General features: G+C 37.9%; 1 protein-coding gene across 1 annotated transcript in view; it reads right to left on the minus strand.

Annotated features, from left to right (window-relative positions):
- The window catches only part of gpc5a (glypican 5a), a 118,503-nt gene that overhangs the window by 51,616 nt on the left and 43,723 nt on the right, over positions 1 to 23,164 (minus strand). The window contains exon 7 of the mRNA XM_042421657.1: positions 8,939 to 9,059. Coding sequence (XP_042277591.1) covers positions 8,939 to 9,059 — 121 coding nt within the window. The remainder of the gene's footprint in view (positions 1 to 8,938; positions 9,060 to 23,164) is intronic.

Consider the following 23,164-nt stretch of genomic DNA (forward strand, 5'->3'; position numbering starts at 1 on the left):
GTAAAGTAATTTTCCTAAAGAGGTGCAGGGTGTCATGTGGCAAAACGAATCACACCTTCAGAGATCTAAGTGATGAATCGAGCACTGTGTGGATCTTTAAGCTCATTAGTATTCTCTTTGAACACGTTCTACCATCTGTAAATAGAGGGTGGAGGAGAGATCTTACAATGATCATATTTGCCAGTCAGAGGAGAAAAGTGTCAAGATGTGAGTCGGCTCCCAAGACACACGCTGTCATTTTCCATCTCCCTCACTGCAGCAGCAGCACTGACAGGGTGTTTATCCGGACCAAGTGCAGCAGCAGCAGCTTGGCAGCAGGTCAGTGAATGAGAGGCCAGTGCAGAAATTAGAATATAATGTGAGTTGTAGAATAATATTATCGTTCAAATCACAACTCAACAGTTGGAAAATTTCAAATATAATGCTGGAAATATTCTACATTTTTTGATTGTCAAGAAATCTCAGGAAAAGACAAAAATGAACAATTAATTTTTCCTACTAGCAAGTATTGTTTGTGTAGTCAAAGCCTGATCCATATTCCTCTGTGCTAAAGAGATCCATTGTTGTCCAAAAACTATTAAAAACTCATCAGTGACACAGCATTTCACTGGGTGACATGAATGAATACATCGTCCTGCTGTCATAAATGCTCGCTAGAACACCAAATGCGTATTAATCCGCAGCTGAAAATAGTCCTCAAGAAAAGCACCATTTTTAAAATGAAATATCGCTGACCTGTCTTCAGTAGGAGCTAGTGGGCTTTGGGGCTGAGAGCCACAGAAAGGGTAGGAAAGTCAGTAAATATTGTGTGGAATGGAATTGAATTTTTATGCCTTACGTGAGTTGCCATGAGTGGATATAGGGGAAGGTAAAAGAAAAAAGTGACAATGAACATTTAGCATATGTTGAGTTTGAAAAATTGTCATCAAAAGTTAATAAAATGCATTTGGTAATAAACAAAATATGTTACTTTGTACATTTTGTCTGATATTGTGTTGCATTCTTCAATGTAATGTGTATGTGTAATTTTGCAATGTAATTTTTAGAGAAAATGTATATATATATATATATATATATATATATATATTAATCAGATGTGTTTATGCAATATTTATTAATTGCAATATTTATATTTATTGCAGTTGATCATAATCAGTTGTATTCATATTCTACAAAGCGGATCATGCTGCTGTTGCTCAAACTGTATTTTAATCGTGGTTAAGCACATGCAATCATTTAAGATAAAGTTGTAATCTACAGGTATGCAGCTTGGCTGGATTTGTTTTTTAATGTTTTTATTTACTGTGGGTACTTTATGGGTACAATTAATGACAATGAGTATAGGTTAAAAATTGAAAATTGTTATGCTGCAGGTTTTGTCTCCAATTATGCCTCCCTTGAACAGTCCCAATTTATCTGACTTTACAGATTCTTGGGATAGTGACAGGAATTAATCGAACAAGCTGAATTTGTTAGTCATGCTCAGCAGGTGTGGTGGTGTGTAAAATATCTCTTAAATCTAGAGAACAGGATAATGGTTATAACCAAAATTGTCTTTTCTATTTAACTGAACTTCTATAACTTCAGTCAGATGTTATAATGTTATATGCACATTTTGGAGCACAACAAATAAAATGTGAATATATCCTCAGTGTTAATCTTTTGGACTAAGAGGAGAGGGGTCATGAATAATTCACAAGCAAAACTGCTGGTCAACCACCACATCAATGACTGGTAAATAATTCAGCCCGTAGACTGGGTGAGGAGCTGCCTGCCCCTGATTATGATTGAGAGACACAGGGACAGGACCTACTTATAGATTCTTGATGGGTTTTACCACATCAAGAGGAGAGGACGGGCAAGGAGGAGAGGAGCCAACAAATAATTCATAGGAAAGAGCTGCTGATGAGCAAGATGATGAAATCCAGGGTTTGTACGCTCAGACTGCATGATGAATTTGTCAATAGCTGCATTGCTGTTTTGTGTTTTCCTGCAGTCTCGGCTATGGAATAGTAATGATACATTTCCATTTGGTTCTAGGGAAATTGGGAGTGGTTTCTGCACTTCAGTTAGTCAAGGTCAGGGGCGAAATAAATGGAAATAGCAAAGAACATTTCTGATATGTAGATGAAAAACATGAAAATCAACATTTGCATGGGCACATCACTGTTTTCCTCATAAAAATGCCCAACATTGGCGTCTTTAAAGGTAACAGAATTTCACCTTTTACCTTTCATCCATATTTCAATGTGTACTTCTCTCTTCCTCTCCAGACAACCTGCCATTCATGCATACATGCACTTAAAGGTAAGTTTCGTCATATTAATAAGGTGCACCAATAGTGATTTACAGAAGCATTTTACTGTGTAGCGTCCACCCAGATGTGCGCACAGCTACTCCTGTGTACAAAGGCATGAGTGTGTGCACTGGTATATGTAATTGATGTTTTTGCCAGCCATAAACTGAGCTGCCATTAACCCCCCACACATACACTCCCTTACACCTAGCTCTCCTCTACATCCTCTACATCCAATAAATTTAAATTTCAAAGAATCACCATTTAACTCTGGCTGCATTTTAAATCACAACTTTCTGAACATGACCCACATATCCTACTCAAGCCCCAGTTTTCATTGTCCCTGAATTACAGGAGATACCACTTTCTGAGACTCTGTGTTGTTTATTCTATTTAAAACATGCCTATGTGCCTCATGACATCAACGATCAATACCTTTAAGACAGCAGAGTAATAAAATAGGTGGGTTGAAAATTGGAGTTAAATGACAATTCAGGTCGTACACACTTACTGACACTTTTGCCATACTTCAGAAGCTAATGAGATGCCAATCAGAGGTATTTGCAAATCAAGTCCCAATGAGATGATAATGCAAACTAGACTCAAGGACTGTGAACACACAAGCTGTTAAATGAATCATGCCAGATGTACAATACAAAGGTCTGCGTCCCTAAGACACATCAACATTTCCTCTTCCTCAGTTTTGAACTATTTTAGATGTGCCATGTTGATTAATTAGCTCTCTAAAAAACATTTCATACTTTAGAAAGCCAGGGCTCAACAATATTAGTAAAATACTTGAGACAGCAGCCTTTCTTTGTATAAGGGCCTGAAGAGCTGTTTTCATCAGGGGGGAAAAAAAAAAAAAAAATCACTCCATACCAACAAGTCCTCATATTAAAATGAAAAAATAGGTTGCTTGTCATTGCCTTCCAAAACAACTCATATGAAGTTTAGTAAACTAAAACTAATTGAATTAAAATTAACCTGTCACTATTTTGATGACTGATTCAGTGTTTTAGTCATTTTTTAAGCCAATATGCCAAACATCTGCTATTTTCAACTTCTCAAATGTGATGATTTAATGCTTTTCTTTGTCATACATTACAGTAAACTGAATATCTTTGGGGTTTTGGACTGTTGGTTAAAACAGACATCTTCAAACATTTGAAGACGTCCAAACAATTAATCAAGAAAACAACCGGCAAATTAATTGATAATGAAAATTATCATTGGTTAAAGCCCTAATAAAATATAAATAAATAAAATTAAACACACTTCTGCATCACCATCATCTTGCATTGAGTGTGTATTCAAGGAAAGACTTTTTCACGGTGGTATAAGAACATCACACCAATTCTGCTGTTGTTACTAATTTATTTACCAGGGGGGGTCACACATAAGGAAAACTTAAACATTGGTTGCTTTTAATTAACTTAACCAACCAATGTTGTTTCTCTGGTGCCAGAGACCATTTTCTAAAATCTTTTATCTGTTAGCTTAGGTCAAATTATATACCAATACTGTCCATAAGGGTTTTCTGCACCACAGGAGCATTTGGGAAAAAAACATTCATAGTGAAAAATGATTGTGCAAATTGATGCATTATGTAACTGATGTAAAGCTTACAAGTAGAGCACTTCCCTTTGAGAATCAGTCTGAGCCAGTGATAGAGTGTAATTTAGCTCAAGTGCACTCATGATGTTGCTACAATTAATTTTTGGTTATTTGCATGTTGAATTACCATAAAACCCAAACAGAGCATACCCTACAGCAAGAAGCAGCTAATTGATCACAAGATCTGGATGGTTACTATCATGACACAAAACAGACAAAGTTCACTATTTATCCAACTAGTACAGACAAAGTATTTTTATTCTGTCTACATGTGCTGGAGGCAGTGCTGGCACACCTTTGAATGTCAATACAAAATTTGGTGCCAATCTATCTAGTTTAAGTTGAGATATTTAACTAAGTGATCAATTTAACCTTCTGGTGGTATAAGGAAGGAGGCCATCATTGCCTGTACATATTTATATTTGTTGAGATATTTTAGTCTGGACCAAAGTGGTGGACCGCCATCCTGTAGACCTTAGCATGGCTAAAATATGTAAAAAAAAATGCTTTTAACAGCCAACTGAACTGATCACCAGCTCTGTATGTCTTCGTCCCTCAAAATATCAACAGCTCTAGCAACATTTGGCAACCTCACAATGTTTTTTTGTTTTTTTTTTACAATAGCCATAAGTTTGTGTCTGTATGAACTTGCTTACAGGCGACATCCTGATAGACACTCAGCATAACGAAGAGAAAAAGCGTGTTGTAAATCAGCTTGGTATAAATTCTGTTTAGGCTACATTGTCTTTTCATTTCATGCTGCTTTTGCTGAGTAAATTCTGCAAATGTATTCATAAATATTTACATTTCAGTGAATTCACAGTCAGTTGATTTTTAAGGACAACTGACAGCCAGCCAGTCAGTATTAGATGTTATTTGGATTACATTATTTACAGAAGATTAAACACCGCCTGTAAAATGGCAGATTTTTATTCCATTCATACCAAACACTCCTTCTTATTCATGCATTAATAAACTACTTCCATTTTTTTCCAAGTAAACTTGGAAGATATATTCCTGGAAAAAACCAAGGTCAGAACTTTTTGGCAGCAATCATGCATCTGCTCTGTCATTGTCTTTGAATTGTTACAGCGACTTGTTCAAATATTCAAGACACTGCAAAGACTACTGTGCAGTTGCTGAAAACAGAATACCATTTCAAACCTGAAGCAAAAAACACAACTTAGATACACCATTACTACAGCAATACAAAGATTTTTGTACAAGCTGTGAATCTGAAAAAATGTCACTGCATTGTTTTTGGGGTTTTTTTTGCTACAAGTCAGACCTACCTCAGTTTGTTTGTTTCCACTAAAGATTTTCCTCTCACACGAGTGAGTAAACTGATAATGAGCCACATATCAGATGTTGTGCTCGAGTGTCACTTTTCATCACTGTTTGTGACAGTACTAATAAGTTCACAAATGTCACAGCTTTAAAATAAAACAAAGTTTTAGTGTAAGGAAAAGATATCTCTTACTTAAGATACAAAATAAGAAACAAGAAGGAAAAGATCCAGTAAGTAGCATTTTTCACCATATAGAGGTATAGTCAGGTATACTCACATATGTGCATTTCTCAACTCATCATAACTGACAGTTAAGTTTGTTTACCTGCTGTGTTTACAATTATCACTGATGTAACCAAACCTTTAACAGTGTCAGAAAACATTTAAAAAGAAAATGTAATTGTCATCTAGTGTTGCAGAGGTATTAAAACACCTGTCAGTCAAATTGGCAGGGACAGCAGGTCCAATCCTGTGTGTTGGATGTTAGCAGTGAAGGTGTTTTTTGTATTGTACCTTTAAAACTGCTATGATCTTTTTTTTTTAACCATCAAATCAAATGAATGTGTATTTTGTGAAAAATGTCACTCATAGTGATGAAACCACAGAGAATTATCACCTGACTCTGTAGTTCCAGCTCTATGGAGCTTTGTAGCATCTTCCAGGTCATTGTTTTGGTTTTATGGCTCACAACTTAACTGTTTTGATTCAGTCTCACCTCTCATGACGTTGTTTCCAGCCTCAACAGGCAGCAAAAAAGCTCTAAAAACGCACTGTGCACTGCCTGCCAAGCATCCAACTGCAGACAAGTTAGTGACTAGCTAGTGAACACAGTGAAGTAGAATTTAGGAGCTTCATCAGGAGTTATGGAGATCAAAAGCAGGAGAGTGCATTCTGGACTAACATTTGCCAGGTGGACAAAAATGTTGCTCCATATCTGCTGGATGTGTATGGGCAGCTCTTTACTAAAACGTTCGCCATGAGGTGGTAGTATGTCAGTGTTGTGTTTACAGCTTGTTTCTGCTGCCCTCAAGTGGCAAAAAAACACTAAATGCAAGTAAAATGTGCAACCTGCTATCATTAGACATGGATGTTCTTCCATCTATCTTAAAGCTGATGATAATAATGAAGTTAAATCTTTAGCAAAGCCCCTAATTGATGAGGAAATACATGATTCTACTTGACATCAATGAGTGAATTACCGACTGTGGATTAATTATATAAGCAAAGCGTGCAGAATGAACAAAATACTGAAGATGCACAGACAAAACAAACAGATTGTGAGTTAATGATGTTAATGAAAAGGTTATCTAAAAGTTAGCAGAATACCAGATGAACAGGAAATGTAGACACAAAAAGGTATGTGCAAAAATATTGCATAAAAAACAAACAGACAAAGAGTTTAAAGTTACACTCACTGACGTACTTGCAGGTTATAAATGATTGAGCTGACTGATCATGTTCTGTTTCATATGGGTTACAGTAAATAATGTGCAGCAGATAAACAACTTTAAAGAATTCAGGCACATGAAACAAATTTCTCCTTGAACTAAAAAAATCACAGAACCACAAGGACATTCAAAGAAGCACATTTAAAATGCAAACGGCAAAAAAACACACACAGAGAGAAAAATATATATACACAGTGAGGAGGATCAGGAGCTCTCAAATGGTTATGATATAGATTTATGTGTTCTGACACCCCACAGATGGTGTGAATTAGTCAGGGAGGGGGTGCCAGCACGAGGTCAAGAGAGATGACCTGGCCTTCAGTCTGCCACTTGGGAAACCAAAGCAACAGACATGAGAAGCTGCTGCTGCTGCAGTGCAACAACCGAGAAGCTGCTACAGCAGCTGTTATTGAGGCTACAGAAGAGAAAGTGCTCCCGTAAACTGCCCTAATCTCATCATCCTAAGAGATAAACAGCACTGAAAGGAGCTACAGCAGCACAAATGTGCATAATGATAATAATGATAGAAAAGCAACATGGATTTTGACAAAGAGCACAAAAGAATTTTTGTAAATATGAAGACAAAAACTCGATCAAATGGGTTTCTAAATATGTAATGATTGATTTTTTTTTCATTGCTAGTTGATTTTGCGTTTGAGACTTGGTTTCTATTAGTTGATACTTACCGGTAATATGAAAGATGATATAAAGTAATTTTCTCTTTATGAGAATTATTGAAAGGTAAAGAGTCAAGGGTTTCAGCTTTGTGAGCAGCCATTTCGTTAAGGTTTCTGTGAACCTCAAAGAACAAAGCCAAAGGCTAACAAGAAATACTTTAAGGAAAATTATAGTTTATTTCAACCTGATGTATTTCCCATAAATGTGGCCATTATGGCTCTATGTGTCATGCTACTTGTGCTCTCTCCGGCTCTGTTATAGAGATTTGGGGAAACCCATAAAAACGACCATCATCAGGGCAAGCTGCTGAGCCTCCTACAGTTTTCCAAATACACATGATTTTTACACGAATCATTTGTTTCTAAGTCTGAAAAACAGTAAACACAGAATCTAGTTGTCTGTAGCAGCCATTATGTCTAACTGCATAGGGAACTACATCCAGGGCAACTTGCACATTGGTTTGTTTATGTCTGAGGCTGCGGATAGCACAGCATCTGTTCCTGCTAGAGAAGAAGATGAAATAAAATAGTTCATGTCTGTTTCCAATTTGCAAGGATAAAATGACAAGATACGTGCAGTTTTCATGGACTATACTGCTGGACGATAGAGACTTTCATCATGCATGTTACATAGACTATTGTAATCGCATTTTTCTTACTGTGTGGAGCTAAGCAGTGGGTCCAGCCAGTGTTGTGTTCTGTTGATTTTGTGAAGGTGAAACAGGACAACATTGTTGATTAACGCTGTAAATCCAGTTGTAGTAAATACACAGCTGGGGTGACTCATCCGTGGACACATATAGATTTTCCGTATCCGGCAGCAACAGGTCGCACTCACTCTGCATGAAAAGGTTTTCCTCTTCACTTGTCAGAAGAGGAGAGCAGTGACTGGGACACCAGCAGTTTCTCTGAGGTAACCATTACTGTATGTTGACTTTCCTGATGGTCCTGTTGCCTTTATGCCTCCATTCTTCCATTTGTTTTATCTCCTCTCTGTGTACTCCAGCTCAAATAAATACAGTTGGCCATTCAAAGTGAAATGACTCACAATCATCCTCCTAATAGTACACTGGATAATCCGTAATTGCATTTAGTTTTTTTGTTTCCTTACAAAGAAACCACAGTGAAAGTCAGCTTCATACAAACAAAACAAACAGGCGTGTGGGGATGAATATTCAGGGCGGTTAGGTTAGCCAGCAAGTTGCCCCAGATATAGCTCTATATGCAGTTAGCCATAATGGCTGCTACAGGCAGCTAGTTCCTGTGTTTACTTTCGTTCAGACTCAGAAACAAACTTTTGAAGTGATTCATGTAAAAATCATGTCTATTTGTAAAGATGTAGGAGGTTGGAGAGCAGGAGAGAGCAAAATTAGCATGGCACATAGAGCCATAATGGCCACATTGACAAGAAATGCATCAGGTTGAAATAAAACCAGAATTTTCCTTTAATGTTCAACAAACTAACTAACAAGCATAGAGAATTGGCAGATTGCCTAAGGAGACAGTCGCTATATGTTTAACAAGCAGATGTGATAAAAGGAGAAGAGAAAAAAAGAGAGAAAAAATCATGTGTATATACAATAAATATGTACAGAGAGTGAAAGAGTCTCACCTGATTGATGTGTTTCAGTTTGTCTATGATTTGATTTATGACAGGATCTGCTCCTTTCACTTTGACTTCGGGGTTGGCAGCCTGAGCCTTGATCCCATTGCCCACCACACGGAGGGTATAGCTGTGAACAAAGTACAGAAGACACAGTTGACTTAAGTGTTTTCATATACCCTCCAGTCATGTTGAAACATAACATGAGTAAAACACCAGCGATGTGTCAAACCTATTATTGTCTCTTCTCTTATCAATATTCTGAACTCACACAAAGGTGATGGCATATTTCATTTGTAGGCATACCCTGGGGTTAAAGGAGGATTTGCAATGTGGAATAAGCAAGGTTCACCTCAGTCGGCACATGTGTGCATGAATGTGTGTCTCTGCTTCAGTGCTAATGCTGCATATTACATATGGTTCATGAAAACTATACTGTATATCACGCTCTTTATGATCTCTTTTGGAAATGCAACTATTAAACCACGCTGAGTACCAACGGACGCAACCATTAACTTATGATTTGCATCTTAACATCTGCTGCATTAATCCTTGTTAAAGCCATTCATTGTTGTTAAAGCTCGGTAACAGGCGTCAGTTCACCTCAAGGCCTCCACACTCTTTTCATTTCATTGCAGTTTGTCAGATGTAATGACCCTGACCATGGCGGCTGGTGAGTGAGCACAATTCACTCACATCTCAATCTACCGCATATCATTTAATCAGACTAGTAGATCAAGGTAAAGTCACTCATTGCTGAAAGATCTGCTGAGCTCTTTGTGTACACTGTGTGATGAATGTGGTTCAGCAGTGCTGAACTTCAATATCTGGATTATGGATAGAAAATTAAAACTGAATAGAAAAATCATCAGTAGTTAAAATTACTTTGTGATTTTGTAGCAGCTTACACATAATTGAGTGTGTGATTTAAGCAATACAAGGTCAAGAAGAGAAAAAAAAAACAGTATAAATAAATAAAGTGCAGGATGCACTGGTGTCTAATTTATTTAAAAGAAAAGGTAGGCGGCAGAATTCAAATTTAGTCAGAATTTCTAGGTCCTTGAGATGTAATTTTGATGTTAATTTCCTGCCAATCTGAGCTCCTAAATGTGATTAGTTTTGGGAAAATACAGCTGCCATTCAGTGTCCCTTTTCTACTTTTTATCAGCAATTAGTCTGTTATCTCCACTTTTTTTCTTATTGGGCTCTTTCTTCTGTTTTGTGGCCTTTGTCCTCTCTGTCTGTGCTGTGGCTGTCTTTCTTCTGGCAGCCGTGTCAAATTAAATATTAATGTGAACATTTAAAATCTGTCTACAATAACAGTGCTTTGGTCACTTGCAGAAGCAGATGTGCAGAAGTTTTGTTTTTTTATATAAAAACAGTTTGAGATGTTTGTGTTGGAGTTGCCCACATAAAACTTTATCAAAGTGAAAAAAAAACACATCACAAAAATTTGCGAGAAATAAATTCAAGTTCTAGTTTTTTATTGGCTCCATTTGTGACTCATGTTGTTTAGTTTTATCAATGCTGTACTCTTCAGGCTTACGCATTTTTGCCCATAGAGCATATACATTAGGGTCCTTCAACAAATGAATGGCACAGAAATCCTCATAAACGTCTTACTGTCTTATTAATTCTTATAAAACCTAGTAGCTCAAATTTTTCTAACACAATTGATCAAATGCTGATATTAAGCGCTTGTGCCAATTGGTTTCTTTTCTGATGGTTGTGTCTTTCTGCGCCAAAGATTCTTCAATCAAAATTGAGTAATATCATCTTCCAAACATGAGGGCAAAGTTCTGTTCTCATGAGAAGGAGTCTGGATGTAAGAGTTTGAGGACATCCTGTGGGTCGAACAGCTGCATGTTCGATTTTAAAGTAACTGTCATCACAGTGCATGTCAACAGGTTCTCAGATTTTCTGCCCTCACCTCATTTCTTCCTCTGAATAACTTCCTGCGTGCATGTAGTAAACATACTGATCGACAAAAATCAAACTGTGGAAGTGAAGGCCCTGTTTGCTCAGTGCAGCAGGCGCCTGCGGCTGGGGGTGGATGTGTTGAGACTAAGCTGCACCTGAACCTTGAATACTGGAGTTATGATCTAGCTGCCTCTAGCTCTGTTTAATCCCTGGACACACCTGCTGAGATTTATTTAGATTGTATGTGCAAGAACTGGAAAGAAGATAGTCCTGCTAGCTGGGTCTGGGTTACTATGAATTGTTAAGGGTCCACCTGTTAAAAAAAATATAAAGATTAAAAAAATCTATGGTAAAGGTAGATTACTTCATCCACTCGCACTTGTAGCCTGTGATTATCTCATATAGTTATCATGAGATGCCATCCCATGTAACAAATAGTGCTAAATCCACCTCTTCGTGACCTTTGCTGCAGTCTTTTCCCTCCTTTCTGTGCAGTGTGATTAATAGCAGATTGAGGAGATTACATCAGAGCCATCTGTGCCCACTTTCAACCAATGAAAATGTGAACAGCCACACATCTGGATAAAGGAAGCGTGTATATTATTGACAAAAACTGGTTTATACTGAGCAAACCATAGACATGCATGAATTAAGATGCATTTAGATGTGGAAGCACATATGAAATATCATTTGTGTCCACACACACAAAGAGTACACAGTAAGCAATGTATTTCATTATGCCACAGGGATCTATAACCTGAAATACACACAATCTCTTGTAACATGCTGCAGGCTCAATGCAACACAAAGACTCTCGGGGGGTTGCAACACCAGAAAATAAGGGCCTGCTGCTTAAAAGGTTTCATAGATTAAAAAAGCATTGATCATAGTCATCATATATTCTTCGGGGTGAGTAAAAGCATACAGTTGCATCAAGCACGACCTACATGAGGATATCAAACAGCTGAGTGATTGCCTATGTCTCTGTGGACCAGCAGCAGGATCCTATAATCCATATCCTTCTCCCCAAAGGGACGCTTGGTTTGCATCTCATCTCTGCTCACGCTGCTGTTCAGTCCTAGATTGAAAATTTCAATCATTTCATTCTTGACCCTTACCCCTATCTCATTCAACTACATTTGTCTGTAAGTGCAAAATCTTCACGTTGAAGAGAAAAAACTCTGAGGCCTTCTTCGCCTTATTCCTTGACTTCAGGACAAAGTGGGATTGGTACGTCAAAGTACTTTACTCTGATCATAGCACAGGAGGACTACCATTCTTTTAAGCACATTTTCTTATCTGTATCACTTTAATTTGGACTGTGACAGGACTGGACGACAATTTGGCTGCACTGACCATCATTTTTTGAAGAAAATAAAATAAGAAAATAACAGTATTAAACAAATAAAAGTATTTTGTGTAAATTGTGCCTGAAATTCATTATTTAATAATTCAAAACAGTACATATAATTCTACTCACTTTCTTTTTTTAATGTAAAAACATTTGTAAACTGAGTGTCAGTACATTTGTTGTGATTTCTGGAAGCTGTTTATTGATGGCTGTTGAATGTTTACAACATCATTTAACTATCAGGTCATAGACTGCTCATACTATTTTCAGTCTATTATTTGCCTACACTGCCTTAAAGGTATCAGTCATGAGTTGTAGCCGAGCATGCCTGTTAATCATTGCAGTCACACCATCTGTCTTTGAATTGTGTTCACATTTAATTACTATGGTGATAAATACGATGGTGGTATTATTTCTTAATATGCTAGCTGGCTATTTAAAATCAAATCAGATTTTGAGTAAAATCAAATTCAGCATTATCTATCAAGCTTCTATGTTACTTTTAGTTACACAGCAGTGTAAAACAGTTGGCTGTCTAGATGCAGAAATGTGTTTTTCCCGAGAGCACCTTCATCAAAATGTTATGGAGAGAGGATTTCAGTGGCTCAGGAGATGAAGGAGGTAGACCATGCACACTGTTCATGGTTGGCTGAGAGAGAAACAAAGCAGGCCTGCGGTTAGTAGGCTAGAAGGCAATACCTGCCTTCCAGTTGTCACTGAGGAAACGAAAGTCCTTCTGGCTCATTGCTGAGCACAGAGAGGATCTGGGAGAGTTCGCTACTTCAAAGCAGGCTGTTCACTTAAGCTCAATAGAACAGAAAATACTTCAGGCAAGACAATGGAACATATGCAGTTTAATGTGTAAAATCAACAAGAGGGCCATGCTTCAAACAAACATCTGTTTGGTACAATAACCCAGAGTTAATATGGTAATAAAGAAAGCAATAGGCACAATGACACAATACTGCAGTAAAATAACACATCAAGATTTAAATACCTCCTGCAGAAGATACGTATATGTTTATATTCCAAAACGGGCCCTGTGCAAGAACATTTTCATATTCTTATCCTTGCTTAAAGGGGACCTATTATGCTCATTTCCAGCTCTATGTTTTATTCTGGGACTCCACTAGAGTAGCTTTGCATGATTCACAGTTCGAAAAAATATATTTATCTTATACTGGCTCTGGCAGCTGTATCAGAGTCGTGTTAAGTTACCGCCAATGAAAACCTAACATTTCCTGCTTCACTGCTTCAAATTAAAAGCTTTTAAATGACTAAATAATGGGAGACTTTTATTGTGTAGAATTTACAGGAAGTGAAACAGAGCTTCGATAGCAGCACTAAAAACCAGGTGACACAACAACATATGGAGAAATTTGGAGCTGTTTGGAGGGAAGAGTAGTATAAGCAGAAACAGCCACAGTGATGATGATGTGAAGAGCTGCAGATGACCAGCACACCTCCAACAGGTAAACTACATATTTTACTTTACTTTGCCGTGCTGTGTAATGGAAATGACTCGGCATGACTACCCTCAGAACAATGGAAAAATGCCATAATGTTAGCGAAGTGGAGCAGTGAACAGATGTCCATATAAAGAAATCTGCCACAAGTTGATGTCAGCTTGGGCCGAAAGTAGAAATAAACATTGGAAACTGAGCGTTCAGAACAGTCTGAAGCCAGTGCTTTTTGCTCACAGGGATTACTTCTACATATGTTTGCCTCATTATTTGACACTTTGGCCACGTTTAATATGAACATCCCACATTGTAAAATAACATATATAAAATAAGGAAAAGCATAATAGGTCCCCCTTTTAATACCATTTTTTGTGTTTTTACCCTGTCTGCTTAATGCTTTGTTTTTATTGTAGGACAAAAAAAGCTATGTTAACCATTGCCTTTGTGGCAAAGCAACATATCACCCAGTGCAGCAGTGTGGCTCACTGACGTGTTTTCAATAGTTTTTGGACAACGGAGGTCTAAGGCACAGAGGAATACAATATATCGGGCTTTGGATACACACACAATACTTATAAGTAGGATAAGTTCATTATTGGTTTTGCTCTGCACATGAGATTTGTTGACAATAAAAAAAATATAGAAAATTGCCAGCCTAATCCTTTGAGAACAAATTTGTTCATACAAGTGGCTATTTCATGTATAGTACGTCAAAAATGTTTTGACATCTGCAGGAATGTCATTCTTATTCGTGCGCAAATTCTGATTCAGACAAATAAATTGAGTGACAAAACTTTCCAAGACAGGTTGTGACAGTCCAACAGGTTATAATAAGGTATTTTCATAAAGGATTATTATAATCGGGATTACAAGGTTTACCAGTATGTGTATCTAGAACTGTGTAACTTTATTGAGAGCTGTGACAAAGAGGATAATACAACAACAGTCAACACTGCCTCTGGCAAAGATTTAGCTCTAAACATGACTACTGCCATGTTTGTTCCAATTACTAGGAAGCCCTGAGCCTTGAAGTTGTATTGACGTGTGCCAGGTAGACGCTATGGAATTAGCCAGACAGAGCTGTTTGAGCAAGGTGGCAGCGGTAATTAATATGGTCTGGTAGTTGGTCGGTGGGTAATGGGCATGTTTTGTCAGGAATTTATACTTACACTGCTGTACTGAGATGTTGGGACTTGCTCTTAGAAAGAGACAGATTAATTACAGATTCATAAACCCAAAAGTTTTGCAGGACTGAGAAAAATAAAAGACTAAGGAATCGGCTGACTGTGTAAATGCATTCAAATGGTGTTGAAGCAAACACCACTTTGAGGAAATTAGGGATTTAAGACTGATCAATGTAAAAACAAAGTAGATTGCATAAGAATCTCTTCTGTTGACAACAGTTGCCTGTCTACATGGTCCTAAAAGGGACACAAAAGGTGAAAATAAGAGCTGCATTTTTGAATACATTTTCTATTTTACATATTTATAGTTTATTTGGTCATACTTCTTTCATAATTTTCCATTAATTTCCTTATAATTTGCTTCAAAAATATGTAATTTGATACTAATTATATTAAATGTAGAGGCAAAGTTCAGTTAGCACACTAACAATTAAATAATTGCAATTATCAATGTAACCTAGAGAGTATTTTAGTCAGTGCACAGCAGGTCAGCTGAACATGTAATTATGTGAAGTTTGTAAACAGGCAAGTGCACAGTTCAACATACACCATACGGAGAAGAGGTTTCCAATAACAAATGAATTTTAGTTGGGTTTAAATGGAGCAGTTCCTTATAGGATATTCCTATTTTCTCTATAATTACCAAATGACATAGTTCTTAACAGGGATCTACCTGGGAAATTAGAAAATTACCTTACATTTTATCTACTTATATTTGTGTTAAGTACAGTAAAAAATAAAACTTGATTATGGCCTTCGTAATATCACCCACATTATATTTCTTACTCAGCATAATGAAGATATCTATTTATATTGAACATTTTTCATTTTTTTGCTGCCAGTGCAAAACATTCTTTGACGCATTTAATTTCTTTTCCCCACGATGTCCACTCCCAGAAACTAAAGCATGAATAGCATTTTTAGGCACTCAAAGCGCTTGGTTAAGGTGAGGGAAAGATCAAGGTCTTGAGTAAATGGTGAATAAGTCAACTCTGACTCGAAGTGCAAAACATTTTTCCTTTCACCTTAACCAAGTGTTTTTGTAGCCACAATCTACCAACACATTTGACACAGGACATACTCCAGCTGTGCTCTGTGCACCCTGAGCTCCTCTCTGTGACTTCTTAATGCACTTCGTAGATTGTGAAAAATGTTGCCAGTGAGCATGCACTACTCCAAGGAGCAATTATGTTTCCTTCAAAGCATATTTGGCAAAGCAAATTAGTAATATATAAAAATATTTTGTAGGAGATAGATTTGAACTACCAAATATCGGCATGTTCATATGAATCAAAGACGTTTTTCCTTCTGACTTCAAGTTCATGTGCCCATTCAGTCACTGCAGAAGTGACACAGCAGCTTGAGAGGGGCACTTAGTGCACTCTGTGTCTTTTGTTTGTGTGTTTGTTTGTTCATTCATGTTTTTTTACAACGTGCAGTGCTTGGGGAAATTACAACACACGCTCTTTAAATGGCACACAGCCCCAAGATCCCAGCAGAAGAGGAGCACAGTGTGAACAGACAGTATGCTAGAACTACAGGGGTCAAGTCAATACATGAACTGAAATTTATTCATCGTTTTCTCTCAGTAACAACACTATGTAAAGTACGCTTTGGTGTAAACACGTGGTGATATCGAAGTCAGTGAGGTCTGACAAAAAAATTCAATAATGCACATGTATTTCATATGGGGCACATGTGGAAAAACAAAGCTTATGTTCTCCAGTGTTTGAATGAAAATTGACTGCCGCATGTTTAGCTTTTTTGCACCTTTTTCCTACCAACACTGTTGTTGTTGCTGTAGCCTCCGGCCTCACCTTGATAGCCACAACACCCGAACAAACTGCACATAAACAGAATTTCTCCAACGTTTTAAACACATTTATATAGACAAGTGCCAGCATATGGTGCAGTGCCTCTCTTAACACACATCCCCCACCTACTTCACATTCACAGAAATCCATTATTTAGGTTGTAAAGAGCGTATTATATTGTACTGATAATTTCCCTGTGAAGCTAAGTGGCTCTGTGTGCAAATGAGCTGATGCATCATGCGAGTGGTTAATGCCAAATAGATATCAGAAGTCCTCAAACAGCGATGGAACTTTTATAACACCTCTTAAATATTTGAGTTTTATGGAAGGTAATAAGGACAAATGGAAAAGCTGGCTATCTAGGAGGTACAATGGCCTCATAAAACCACATGGTCACCGAAAGAGTGAATTTTTAAAGATGTCAATGCCCCATAAGGGCAATAATGTCCAGGATTAAACAGATGCGGTAAGAGCAGGGCAGCCAGTAAAAGACTCATCAGAGGTTTTATGATATCAGTGATCAACACACTCACATTCAAAATAATCTTCTGCTGTCTTTTCTTTACAGTGCACACATACATAGTGTATTTGCCCCATCTGTTTGAGAGTTTTAGTTTCAGAATGCAGAAAAAATATCCTGCAGAATCCCGTGTACTGATTTCTTGGTCTCAATCCAGTGCAGATTATCAAAATCATCACTCTGATGAAAAACATTTTTCCTCTCTGGCACAGAACTTAAGAGGCTTAGACATCTTTGCCATCTTCATTCACTGACCAAAGCTTGTCCAAATTTCAACACCTGCTTCATGGAGATGCGGAGACAAACATTGAGAGGATGATTATGAATTTATGAGGAGTTCTGTAAACAAGCATAAACAAATCAACAAGCCTAGAGCAACATCCGTATTCCCCGGCTATCAAATAGTCGAGGCAGCGAGGATGTCAGGTTTAAAGTAAACACTTGAGCAATGATTGGACTTCTTTTCACAATTGCTCTGTTTCATAACAAGGTATCTATCCAGCCCAGCAGTGGAGTCAAAAGAGCACAAATAGATTGTAATATGGCTGGAGGAAGCTTGCCGCACCACTCTTGTGTTGGGATATTTAAGCAGGATATTAACATGTAATTTGTCAGTGCTATGCTCAGCAGTGCTGCAACTGTAGCCTCCCGCTGCCTCTAAATGATCAGTCCTTTATTTTCAAAAGGTATCTGATGCTAAACTAGAAAAAGAAGCACACAATTTCCGCAGACATTTAAAATACATTGAGGTGAGAGCTGAGAGATCTGCATCCTTTTAATCTCAAGCTGGCAGAATGTTCGTACATTGATGAGAAAAACATGATTTGACTTTTATTTGTTTTCACAGATATAAATGTGTTTACTAAAGGGTGGTTTGGAGTGGTGCACTAAGTGATTGCAATGTATAGCTACAGAGCCTACACACATAGACACCCACGCTACACCATAGCTGACCGAGTAATAATGTAACTGCACGTCAGAGCAAAGGACGAGATACCACGTGATTCGTAGGCTTGGGCTGCTTGTGATTTCTCCTACAAGTTCCTGATATTGGTGGAGACTGTTGATAGCGAAGACAACATTAGGCAAGTAAAAAAAAAGTCTCAGTAATCTTATCTGTTTTAGTAACACAAATTTAGCAAAGCTTTTTGCACTTGAAACATTCTGCTTACTGAGATCTTCACTCTCTATAACAGGGAATGAAAAAAAAAAGAAGGAAAGTTTCTCTGTGCTCACCGAATCTGTTTAAGGTGTGTACCTAGCTGAGCTATATATATACACAGTATATATAAAAATCCTAACAAAAATTATAATTTAAGAAATAAAAAAGGAAAAAGGTGTGAGATCAAAAAGTACCTACCTCCATAAAGGATTAGCTTCAGTTTTTTTTAAGTTTATCTTACTCACATGTATGTTGAGAGAGCTATTGGTCAAAATAACCATTCCTCCTCTCTATACTCAATATGAAGAAATCTCTTTCTTACATGACTACACTGTAAGAAATACTGGACAAAATCCACAGATTCCTTCTGTGTGTCTGTAAAAACACAGACAATTTTGGTTATCTCAGACTGCTGAAGCCTCATATTAGCTTCAGCTGAACCTTACAATGCATTTTTGCATGAAACAAGGACAGTGGATATTTTCCCCATGTAATAAACTGCAGTCATGTAAGGAAGGGTTTAATTCATGGATAATGTGACTAGGAGGAATTATTAAAGGATAGGCTCACAACAGGCTAACTGTTGTTTTCATTAAAACAACAGTCAGGTGCCCATATGAACATTGAAACCGATTTTGCTTTCTATGATTATTCCTCCTGTTCATACTGACCATTAACAGGGATACCCAGTATGAAGCCTCTGTAGCCTTCACATTTTTTTGCACCCCAGGTGCAAAAAGCTGAGGCCCCCTTCATCATGTGTTTCTTAAGTTCACCGCGTTGTCGCTCAAAAAATCCAGTAGGTTTCCACATGTACTCCTTGTGTTTAGTTTCAAAATGCCGCTTGAGCTCAGCAGGTTTCATAGTCTCGTTAGCCAACGAGTCATAGCACAAAACACAATGTGGTTTGGGATCCTCCTCATCCCCAGTCCAAAGAAATCTGAATTTTATGTAGTCGCTGTGGTATTTTCGTTTCGCTTTAGTAATTTCCACATTCATGCCAAATTTCACAACTTTGAGGTACATCTATGCTGGTGGTGTCGTTTCAATACCACAGGAGAGGCAATTTTTGACTTACTCAATGATTTCATTGTGCAGAATAACCCCAATTGGGCAAGATGTGTTGGCATTTGCACAGATGGTGCAACTGCGATGACTGGAAGACAGAAGGGACGAGCAACGCATTTATGCACAGTGGCATCATCTGCCACAGCAACACACTGTTGCATTCACAGTGAACAACTGGCTGTGAAAAAATGCACCAGTGCCTCAAAACAGTACTTGACAAGTCTGTGAAAATAGCTAATATATTCACAAACAAATCACTGAACACAGGTCTTTTTAAAGCTCTGTGTGAAGAAATGGGGAAGCAAACACACAAAACTCCATTGTTTCCCGACGCTCACAGATTTTCTTCTCGCTGCTGAAAAGGAGCTGGATGGCGACATTATTGTAGCCTTCATGGAACATCTGCAAAGCTTTCACTCACAGTTGGGTAGATATTTACCAGAATTAGACACAGGCTTTGAGTGGATCAGAAATCCATTTGGGGACAAAACGCACATCGAACATGTCAGTTCCAAGCTTCCACCAAGACAGGTTGACAGCCTTGTGGACATCTTTCAGAGAGGAATTTTTGACAGACTTTTGGGTCCACATTCAACCTATGCATCCTGAGCTGGCTGACTCTGCTGTGAAACTGTTGATGCCGTTTCCAACCACCTACAACTGTGAAGTTGGATTTTCCATACTTGTTGGTCTGAAAACAAAGCAGCGCAACTGGATCAATGTGGACCATGATATGAGACTAAAACTCTCCAGTGTGGAGGAGGACTGTGGATCACATTAAGAAAGGATCTCTTAATGGTCCGTATGAACAGGAGGAATGATTACAGCAAGAACAACATTTTTCAGTGTTCATTTGGGCACCTGAATATTGTTTCAAGGTACATTTGGCATGTGAGTATTGTATTATGATAGACCTAAAGAAGTTCTCACCTATCATTCAAGAGCAAATAGGTGCTTATAGCGTGACCCTTCTTATAGCGTGACCAAAAGCAGACCATATATATATATATATATATGTACACTGTAAATTCAATGTGTAAGAACAAGAATCATGAGAAATGTCTAAAATAAGCATTGCTCAGCACACAGGAAATTATGCCAAACAGCAATTTAAGGTCCAACACAATTCAAAGCCGCAGATTGTGTTGTGTGTCTAAGCTTTTAACTGCACATCTCTGATTATTTTACCACAGCTGGCGGAAACAAGAAGCCACATCTGCTGTTTTCTCCAGCCACAGACACCGAGATCTACCGCACTGTCACTACACCTCAGAGACAACACTGCAGATAAGCAGCAGTAAACAACACATTGGCAAAAGGGACCACAATACCAACAGTCTAATCATCCCTGTGAAACTGTTTGTGGATATTTGCTCTCTCCTCCATTCTTCTTTTTACTCAGTGTAACAGCAGCTGGAAGGAGCAAAGGAATAAACTGCTGCTAATGGTGAAGCCAAACTCCTGCAGCTCAGAAGTGAATGACGGCTGCAAAACACCAGTCAGACTGATTTGAGGTGCATTCGGGGCTTCTCCAGATTAACTGAACATCATGGAGGCTGGATTTATCGCAGTGTTGTTGTATTAGACTGCATTAGTTTTAGCTGGGTGCGCCTGTATAATCAACAACAGGCAACTGAGTGTCTTTGGTGATTATCTGGCCGCATGAAAAACAAGTGAACGGTAGAGCTGAGAGTGAAAAGAGATAGAATATGGTAGGATTGTTTAACATTTTCCTTCCATGTCATATCACCAATCTTTCTTCAGAGACAGTAAAACTGCTTGGTCTGAGACAATTTTATAGCTGACTGATCACAAAGCGTCCCTCCCTTCATCCTGTGATGGGCTTATCTGTGTTTATGTTTCCACACAGTATCTCCCCTCACTCGCCTCTGTATAGTCAATCGCAGGAGAATAATACAATCGCAAACAGCCCTTACTGCTCTTAAGACCACTGCTGTACTCCCCCACAAGCCCATCACGATTATGCGTATCTCTCAATCTCTCTCTGCTTGATGCTAAATCCATTAATATGTTTTCCCCTCAGGTAGGGCTCATTGTTTAACAGGCTTTTGTAATAAAGGAAATATTAAACAAACACCAGCTTTCGGATGCTTTGCTCACAGCTGCAGTGCATTCTTTTTTCTTTTTTTTTTGGTACAAAAAGCTTTAAACAACACATTTATTCATTTAAAGAGGGAATGAGAAGTGGCATGCATGAACAGTAAACAAACAAGTGCAGCATCTAAAAAGAAAAAAAAAAGTTGATGCATGGGCTAATTCAGTATTAGCATATTCAGCAAAACATTCAACAAACAGCCCTGTGCTGTTTTGGATGAAACACTGTCGCACCATTTTACAAAGTTAGATTAAAGTTACATGTTTATTCATTTGAAGAGCACAAATTGGGCTGATCCTTATTAGCACAAACTATGATATGCTTCCTTGTTGACTATAGATTTTAGGGGAGAAAATAATTCATCCTCCCACTGTCAGCCTTGTACAAATAGGCCTACTCTGCACACTCTGTAGAGATGATAATTTATGTAAGGAAGACTGTGCATTATCCTCCACCACAACTTTTCAGTCACATTACACAAAGCACTTAACAATACCTGCTATTTATCAGCTTGGAAACACCCACACACTCATAAATACCACTTCATGCCCTCGGCGTGGATTGTATGCCAATGGTGTGATGATGTGTTAATTTATTTGGGGAGATGTTTAAATAACAAGCCCCAGGGTCGGCCGTGAAGTTTTGTGATTATCACCTGTCCTGTTACTGTGCTTTAACAACATGCCCTCACCGCCGGGCACAGCGATTAAGATTCAGTCCTTTCTCAAAGAGACTAATTTACCGCTGCCACAAGGTTCTTTGTAGTGTCAGTGCAATTTAAATGTCAAAACAATGACTTAACTGTTATTTCACTTTAGAGGGCGAAATAATTTGCTTCAGTGACAATTAGTTCTGATTCCACAAGCCTGACCCCTGCATAAAATTAATTATAACTGTTTTTTTCAATATTACTTACTTAAGATTAAGTTAATAGGAGTGAGTCACCCATCTGACGCTCCTCTACACTGCTACATGTCAACATAAAATGGATGGATTTTATGATTATGTGTTGAAATCAGTGTTTTAAGATGGTTTTACTTCAACCTTCCTCATCTACTTGTTTAATTAACAGTTTTCAAATTTTCCACAATATTCTGTCAATCTCACAAAAAAAAATTATTTTAGACAATAGGGTAGTCACAGATAGTCAACACTGCTCTCTGTATCACAAGGTTGGCTGGACTTCCTTACAGTCAAGAAGAAACAGCCATCCCATTTTATTCATCTATAAAGCTCTACTGCTGAAGCTTCCACACTAACTCACATCTGCTCTTTCATTTAAATCTAGTAACTACAGAACACAATCCAGAAACTACTTAACCTTAGATACGCCTCATGTTCGCGCATGTTGGCAACTGGTTTTAGGTACTATGCACCTTTTAAATTGAATAAACTGCAAACTGCCCTAAAACTTGAGTCTTACATTCCTCTTGGAGATTTTAAAGCCTTATTATCTCAAGTTTGTTGTGTAGTTGTTTTGTTTCTATCTGCCAATTACGTTCTTCTCTTATGAATGTTTCTTGTTCTCAGGTCTCTCCTGGAAAAGAGATCTTAATCTCAATGAGACTGCCTGAAGATCAAATAAAATAAAAATGAAAATGCCAATTCAGTTTTTGTTTATATACAGCAGCTCCTAA

Source organism: Thunnus maccoyii, chromosome 1 (assembly GCF_910596095.1).
Source record: "Thunnus maccoyii chromosome 1, fThuMac1.1, whole genome shotgun sequence".
In the NCBI taxonomy this organism is placed as follows: Eukaryota; Metazoa; Chordata; class Actinopteri; order Scombriformes; family Scombridae; genus Thunnus; species Thunnus maccoyii.